We start from the raw sequence: 8,396 nt of genomic DNA on the forward strand, positions 1-8,396 counted from the left end.
ACGTAGGGTGCTTGTCTGAATACCAGGAGTGGTTGGCTGACCACACCTGCGGCGGAGCTGTCAAGCGTTGCAGTGTCTAACCTGTCTTGAAATCTAAAACTCGAGGACAGTAGAACACCGTAGGCATTTTGGGCGTATTCTAACCTGTGGTTTGCAAGCTGGTGTTTTGTGAAGGGCTTTGCCTTAGGTGCTGCATTGATTTTCTTCACAGGTTGCTACGGTGACGGAGTATGGGGCATTTATAAAGATTCCAGGCTGCAGGAAGCAAGGTTTGTTTCTCTTACTTCGTTTAGTTGTAGCTTCATGTTGGCATGTTTGAGCCAAGCAGTCATCCTCGGAATTAAAGACTTGTTAGCTATTAGAAAAAATTCAGAAAACGTGGGTTTTTTCCTAAATGAGGAAGAAATGGAGGTTTTCTGAAAGTTCTCAGTAAATATGATGGTATGTTTGTTCGAATACCAAAAACGCTCAGAGGGCTTTTTTTGTAACTTCAGGATATATTAGAGAATCGTTTTAAGGTATTGGTTGAACTACAGAAGCTTTCTGCAGTTAGGTAGTTTGCCCAACTTACTCGTTTTGTGGCTAGTATAAACGGTTAAATATAAAAGACTGAAATATAAAAGTAAAAAATAAACTGGGAAAACTGCAAAATCAAATGAAGTCGTTTTACCAAAGAAGCAACTTCGGGTGGATGATCTGTCAGATGCTGGTGGGCTCACAAGTAACCCCTGCCCCGCTCCCAAGTGCCCAGTCACAGCAGTGCCAGTCCTAATAAAAGTGTTTGGACACAAGTGTAGCTGCTGGAGGGAAGTCGCTTGGAGACGCAAATGGGGCTTGAAATACGAGCTTGAACAGCAAAGCGTGTTTCCATGTTTATTCTCCCTCGTGTAACCCCGTAGCCCACATGTAGTTGGTGCACATTACAAACACGATTTTGGGGCTGTGTGACCTTGCAAACGCAGGAGATCCGGGCAGCCTCGGTGTTTGGTGCTTTTGACTTTGCCAGCATTGTGTCGCTGATGCGTGCAACGGGCTCTTACTCTCCAGTGCTTGGCCTCGCGGGACAGGCGGGTGCTTTCGGGGCCTGCTCCTCTGAGTTAATTTGGTGTGGATCTTGATGAGCTTTTCTCTGTGTGATTGATGCAACCGGTTGATTCTCACCTGCATAATGTACTGGAGGAAAGGAACAGTTCTGCTGAGGGGAACCGCAGAATGTGTTCCCTGTCTCCCAGGGCAGTGGTCTACAGGCGCGTTCGATTGCACGCCCCCAGCGCACAATCAGTTAACCCTATCTGTTACAACATTTTGAGCATGCACCCCCCAATTAATTTATAAATTATACACGTGCACTAATGTTGTGTACATTATAAAATGTGTTCAAATACAGAAGTTAAAAAAGATGAGCTAAAGATGAAATAAGCAGTATGAATTTTAAAAATTATTTTATTTATTAATGGTACAAAAATATTTTCTCCCCCTACCGCAAAGGATTGCCTTGCATCAACTGCACTTTGGAGACCGCTGTCCCGGAGGACAAAACTGATTGAGTTTTGGCTTGTCTTTACTTTGTCCCTTTCTTCTCTTCCAAAACCATGATCAGGCCTTGTTCACAGGACTCATATGTCCTCCTGCCGCGTGGATAAACCCTCAGAGATAGTAGATGTTGGAGACAAAGTATGGGTGAAGCTTATTGGAAAAGAGGTAACATTAATTCTTGTTCCTTTAGTGCTTGGTAGATAAAATATACTGCACGAAGCAGGAACTGAGAACTTTTGTGCAGAGAGGCTGTGTGTTCCTGTGGCTTTGTCGGGGTTTGATGGGCTCTGTTTGTCAGACAGGTGAATTTTTGCCTTCAGATGTGGCTTTGGGCACGTCGCTTCTGTGACTCATGACAGCACGGTTCAGAAAATGGGGATTTGTAAAGGCTTTTGGCTTGAAAGCAACAGAACACTTCGCTTTCTTCCCCTGCACGCCCCTTCCCAGCTTTTATCACCTTCACTGTGTGATTGGGTGGCTCAGTGAGCAATTTGAGAGGATCCCCAATAAAACATGGTTGTTAAAACTGTTTTGAGAGACAGGAAGAAGCTGAGATTTTTGATTGCTTGTTACCAAGAAAGTACAAGTGGCAGTGAATTATGCCCACAAGAGGCTCTTCGTTTGTTTTGAAGAGTGTTATCATTCCTCCCTCCCATCTTGTAGATGCTACTGCTTTTTCTTCTGCAGAGGATGTGACAATATCATCTGTATTTCAAGATTGCTTGGAAAAAAAGCTAAAGACTCTTGCTTTGGTGAGCCATAGCAAGCTCACTGTATTCTCTTGGGATCAAAGTGAAAGCATTCACTTCAGTGTTGCACAGGATTTGCAACTTTGCTTTGCTTTTTTAAGGAGATAATCAGGTTGACGTACAAAACAAGGACTTAATTTTGTGTGAGGTGAGGGAAATGGCTTGAGAGACTTGGTCTTACACAGTATAGAAAACTTTATGCAGACTTTACACAGCATAGAAAAACTCTATGAAAGACTTTACAGCTTCTTTTTAGCCATCTGTAGTGTTCTTTTTTAAAAAGATTTGTTTGTGTAACTTTTTATTAACCCACTGTTTTCTTTACCCAGAACACAGTTGTTACTTCTGCCACTTGCCTCTACAGCAAAGAAGCCAGGAATATGTGTGGGAGAGACAGGAATATTATTGCTGAATTGCCTGCAGATTACTGCATAGATGTCATAACAGTCAAAATAGAAATCCCTTCAGTAGCAGCAGTGGTGAAAATGCAGGAAGTTGTAAGAAAGGTTTGAGTATAAACTCCAAATGTACAACTTTTGCTCTTGCTTACAAAGTGATTATGTGGCAATCAAGGACACTTCTGAATCCTAGTAAGTCAGTCCCTAATAGAGATACTGAAGCAGATTACTGCATAGATGTCATAACAGTCAAAATAGAAATCCCTTCAGTAGCAGCAGTGGTGAAAATGCAGGAAGTTGTAAGAAAGGTTTGAGTATAAACTCCAAATGTACAACTTTTGCTCTTGCTTACAAAGTGATTATGTGGCAATCAAGGACACTTCTGAATCCTAGTAAGTCAGTCCCTAATAGAGATACTGAAAACGTTTTTAGTCTCCTGAGAGGATTGAAATGAGGAAAAAAAGATGTAAAGGTTTATTTTTCAGGGTGTGAGTCAGCCAGAGTGCTGGTCCAGGGGCAGCTGCCTTGGGGCTGGATGATTTGAGCATGATAGGAAAGCTTCCAAGCACGTACTTTCTTCTGCAGCCTTTGGGTTTGGTCACAGCAGAATGATCAGTGCTGCTGCTGCTTAGCAGAATGTTAATCTGAACAGACCTGTGCTTTGATCTTGTCTTATTACTGAGATGGGTGCTTAACAGAAGCTGTTCTGTTAGTAAGAATACTCCAAATGCAGCTACAAAATAATAGAACAGAAGCCCTTTCATGCAGTATCCTGTGTGGAGCTGTGCTAACCAGCAATTTCCTTCCTTCTTTCTCCGTAGGCCTTCAGACAGAATGTACTAATTAACATCAGTGTCATTTATTCTTCTCATTCCATATCTTTCAGATGAAAGATGACAAACTGAAACTTTCCCTCTCCATGAAGGTTGTTAACCAAGGCACGGGGAAAGACCTCGATCCAAACAACGTTTCCCTTGAGTAGGTAAATCTACTGAGCGGAATATAACAGGTCAGACAGGTTGCTGCCGCCTGCTTTTCCCTTGCACTCCTGCCTTTCCCGCCATGCTTATTCTCTAGGTCCCCCTCCTTTGAAGCCAGAGGCAGACAGGAGCTGGAAGAGGGCTGTGGTGAGTCCCAGCCTTGCACACCGCTGCAGGATTTTCATTCCTGCGTTGTGAAGGCCCTGCGCACATGCTGGAAGGCCTGGCCACTTTAGCTGGGGATTGCTCTCGCTTTCACGTACTGCAAAATCAAATCCTAACTGCTCCGGTGTTTCAGAGCCTCCTTTTTTTGCAACTTCTCTTGCAGGTCAAAGTTGCTTTATTTTCATAGTGTGCAGGTGTGTGAGTGTGTGTATTCACATACATCTGGGAGATGTTAGTGTAAAAGATGTAACTGCAGCTCCATGAGTTTGCTTTGTGGCAGAGTGCTCAGTTCATTTAAAAAATGGACAATGACAGGTAACATGCTGTTAATGAGGCTTATCCCAGTGGGCTGTTGGTCAGCTCTGTTCTTTGGTTTAGCTACGTGGTGCTTTTAGAGCAACACTTGAAAAAACTTGTGTTGAGGTCATGCCCATATAAATATGCGGGGTTAAAGATGAGAATGGATTGAAAATGGAACTGTCCTCCTCTTCCCAGTCAGGATGAGAGGAAAAAACGCATGTTCAGAGACTATACTAGTCAGAAGATCACGCTCGAAGCTGTCTTGAACACTGTGTGCAAGAAATGCGGTTGCAAAGGTATGTTCATGCAGCGTTGTCTTGTTCTTTTGATGTAGCCTTGTTCTAAACGAGCCTGTAGGTAAGATTGTATTGACATCCGTCTCAGGGTGGTGTACAAGGACTGAATTGGACTTCCATGAGTCTCTCTTGGAGGAGAAGTGCATTTTCTATCACTCCTTATGAAAAGGAAAGACCTAGCTGAGCTCCTTGTGTACAGGAGGGACAAGCGGTCGTCCTTTCTAACCTGGTGAAATGTTTGTGTTGCCTAGGTCAGCAGCAGGGAGTGGGCTTAGGTGATGCCTTTTCAGTAGCCTTTTTCATGTTGCCGAGGCATAACGTAGTGTTTTGCACATGGGTTTTTGCTGCACCCTACTTGTCTTAGGTTATTTAGCCACAGTGTAAATACTTAGGCTGGAGTTCATGCTGTTCTGGAGAAGGTTAATAACGAATATGGTTCTGTGTAGTATTAAATAAACTATCTTCAAAATATCATTTTAAATACCCCCCCAAACTTCAAACTGGATTCTGTGTACTCTCAGTCTGCTTTTTAATGATGATGTCTACTCATAACAGGCAGGCAGATGCTGTCTGTCTGCAGTTTCCACTACAACTGTTAGTAGGTCAGCTTTGTATCCAGAGTAGAAAGGGTAGAACCAGAACAAGCTGATTTTCTCCCTGTTTATGCCTTTAGTCTCACTTACCAGGTGCCTGTCACACCAGTTTACCCCCAGTGCCATACACTTTTCTGTGGGGTTTAAGCCTTTGCACAGACACGTTTCTACCGGTTGCCCTGTTCAGACAAGAGTGTCTCAGTTTTGGCCTGACTAATCTTTCCAGAATGACCTGGGTTGTGTTTGCTCCTTAGCTTGTTTAATCAGGGCACGTTAAACTGCCTGAAATGCTAGGACACACAAAACTACGGTGTAGATTCTCTTATTGTGACTAATAACAAAAGTATGTTTGGCAGTGCTTCAGGTGTCTAAAATGCAGCCGTTTAAAAAGGCAAAAGGAGGGGTGGGTGGTTGCTCCTTCAAATGCTTTTTTACAGGTCACTTTGCCAAGGAGTGTTTCGTGCAGCCTGGAGGTACCAAATACAGCCTCATTCCAGAAGAGGAGGAAGAGGAGGTGGCAGCAGCAGGATTTGAAAGAGAGAAAAAGACCACCCTGGCTGACAATCCTTCAAAAAAGAGGAAAAAGGTACGAGATGCCCTACTGCTGGCCTGGAAAAGCCAGCTGGGTAACTTGTTCTGCATAGTTACGTCTCTGATTTACTCCAGCAGCGTGGTCATGAGCAGCTGGGTCTGGGCTGAGGAGGTGGCTCAGTTTTGTGCACGTTCTGTAGCAAACCAGGAATCTCTGCAGTCCTCAAAAGAGATTTCTTGGAGAAAAGGCTTATTGTTTTTTTTCGTCGTCTTTGAGAACCTATAGAAATTGCTGCAGTTCCCGGAATTTCTGCAATTCCTGCCAATACCCCCTTTCCCCTCACTTCTCTCGCCCAAACACCTTTCTTTAACCTGAGCAAAGTGCCCCAGCGGGGCACTGACCCTGCGCTGCCGCGGGTGCCCTGACCCAGCCAGTGCCGTGTGAACTAGGCTTGTCTGCGCCTGCCGGGGGAGAGCCGCTGCGGCTGTTTGCACAGCGACCGTTCGCCATTTCCAGGCTCTAAAGCAATTTTTATCTGTGTCAAAATGTCAAGAGATAAGAGACCCTTTATGTCCAGTGGTTGAACTCTGGCTTCAGAGCGTGCTGGTATAAAATGTAGGGGAGACCTGAATCCAAACCAGGAGTGGTTGGTGGACAGCCTGTTTATACAGCAGCGAGTGTTCCAGTTGTAGACTTTGGTAAATAAGCTGTTTCATCAGCCCCTTCACGGCTGGAGACCAAATTTATTTACACTTCCAAAGCCCTTTATTTAATTTTCTTTCTGTTTTTCTTTCTCTTTCCAGCTCTGAGGCCTGCCTGTAACCCTGGAGGGAGAGCAGGCAGGGAAGGAGGTAGATTTTCCTTTTACAGGGAAGAGAGACAAGGATGGTGTTAGTAATTGCGTGGTGAGAGCCACTTTCTGTGGGCTTGGTTCTCCCAGGCTCAGTGGGGAGTTACACCCTTGCTAGTGTAGCAGGGAGACTGCAGGAGCTGGCAGCAGGGAGCAGAGGAGTGAGTCTGTTTTGGTGGCAGCACTCAGAGCTGTCCAGAGGGACACTGCTAGCCGGAGTCTCGCTTCCAGTCATGTTTTTCAGTGGTAGTGTGGTTTATGGCACTTGGATGCGCTCTTACTTGAGAGAGGAGCAGCTGGGGCTCTTTGTGGCTTTGTGGGTGGTGGCTGTACCGGAGTAGAAAAGCCAGGTCATAACTTCCCTTGTGTCAGCCGGCCTCTGCCCTGTGGCATAACAGCTTCTGCCCTGCAGTCAGCACGGACTGACGTTAGCGGTAATTCCGTGACTAATCTGCAGTTCTTGCTTGCGCAGTAGCACTCTGGGTAGCTGACCCAGTAGCGGGAACGGGACTTTTGCTTGTAGATCCTGTTGCCTGCTCCCCTCCAGGCGTGTGCTTTGCTTCCCCAGTACGCAGGCTCTGATTCAAGAGTGTCTTGGACGTGTCGGCAGGGTGGTGTTACGTCGCGATAGAGAATGCATGTTGTCTTCTTTCTGTTCTGATCTCGGAAGCACGCGATTGAGCCGAGTCACCTCAGATCCCAGGCTGACTGCCACTCTGACCTTTCCAGGCTCTGGATGTCGGGCGTCTCTCACCTTGGAGCAGTGTGAGAGGAGGCTGTCGTAGTACCCCAGCGGGGCCGGCTTCTCCTGCCTGGGCTTCTCTTCCTTGCAGCAGTGAGGATGGGTTGTGTGGCAGAGGCTGTGTAACTGCTGTTTAAATGCTGTGGCACTAAGAGGTGCAGCAATAGCTCGTTATCACCTTGGTGCCCATCCAGTGGGCTGGGGTTCCCTGTGGAGTCTTGCCCTGCTGAGGCTACAGGATATGTGGGTCACTGTCCCAGATTTGTTACTGATTTTTTTGGGGGTCTGGGGATTAACAGCCTTCCTTTAAATCCTGCTTGTTCCTTTGATCTTCCTCCTTTCTCAAGAAGGAGATCAAAAGTTTTCAGATGTTTTCCAGTGCTGGAAAATAAAACTTTGAGCTTTTGGAGACAGGATGTGGGATCCTGTAAATGAATAGCTCCCTGTTGTCTCGAGTGCCTGCTGTGATCTTGTCTGGGAGCCACCATATGCTTCCCTGCTCGCCTGGAGCCTGGGAGGAAGAGCTTTACAGAAAGTAGAAATAGCTCAATCTAGCTAGTAACAATTGCCTCACTGCCCCCATCCCATCTGATGTTTGTAGCATCAGTGTGGAGTTTATACTTTTAAATTAGTAGGTGGGGAACTGCTCTCTACCAAGCATCTGGTCAGTGTCACAGCAATAGTATGAGCGTTTTTGGTTGTTCATGAGCAGTGTTTTCTGTTTCCTTGATTTGATGCTTCCTTGCAGTTTCTGGGTGCACTTTCCTCTCCCCAGAGATTCCTCTCCGTACAGATCCTCCCGTCTGAGCCCCACAGCATTTACAGGTGGAAGAGACAGCTGGAGGCTTAAGGTCTCTGCACTGGCTGGGCTTCTGGTGTGACCGAGGGCAGAAGTTTTTGCAGTGACAGATCGCCCTGTTAGTGCTCTGCAAATGAGGGCACTGTCCTGCCTTCTGGCCCTGAGGGAACAAGCGACCCGAGGGAGAGGCGGGGATGCCACTCTCATGGTGCTGTGCAGAATTACTGGGGGGGTTGCTGGCTGCTGCGCTGGCACTGCCTGCGCCCCTTTCACTTTTGCTCTTTAGGTCGCAGGGTGAAGGAGCTCCTATGGGAACGTGGCAGCATGCCTCTGCTGAGCTTGTGTGGGAGGGAGGTGTGCTGAGAAGAAATGACACTCCTGTCTGTCTTTCAGGAAAAGATCTGCTGTTTCAACCCTGGGCATAACCCCTTTAATTTGAATTCTACAAAATTGTCC

The 8,396-nt window shown here is 46.2% G+C and overlaps 1 protein-coding gene across 1 annotated transcript in view; it reads left to right on the forward strand.

Moving 5' to 3' along the window:
- The window catches only part of ZCCHC17 (zinc finger, CCHC domain containing 17), a gene marked incomplete at its 3' end in the record, with an annotated part of 5,812 nt that extends 209 nt beyond the window's left edge, over nt 1-5,603 (forward strand). Inside the window, exons 2-6 of the mRNA XM_010158787.1 lie at nt 212-269; nt 1,601-1,701; nt 3,570-3,661; nt 4,324-4,424; nt 5,455-5,603. Of these exons, the coding sequence (XP_010157089.1) occupies nt 212-269; nt 1,601-1,701; nt 3,570-3,661; nt 4,324-4,424; nt 5,455-5,603 (501 nt within the window). The remainder of the gene's footprint in view (nt 1-211; nt 270-1,600; nt 1,702-3,569; nt 3,662-4,323; nt 4,425-5,454) is intronic.
- Nucleotides 5,604-8,396: the final 2,793 nt, after the last annotated feature.

This window comes from Eurypyga helias, unplaced genomic scaffold, assembly GCF_000690775.1.
Source record: "Eurypyga helias isolate BGI_N326 unplaced genomic scaffold, ASM69077v1 scaffold10469, whole genome shotgun sequence".
In the NCBI taxonomy this organism is placed as follows: Eukaryota; Metazoa; Chordata; class Aves; order Eurypygiformes; family Eurypygidae; genus Eurypyga; species Eurypyga helias.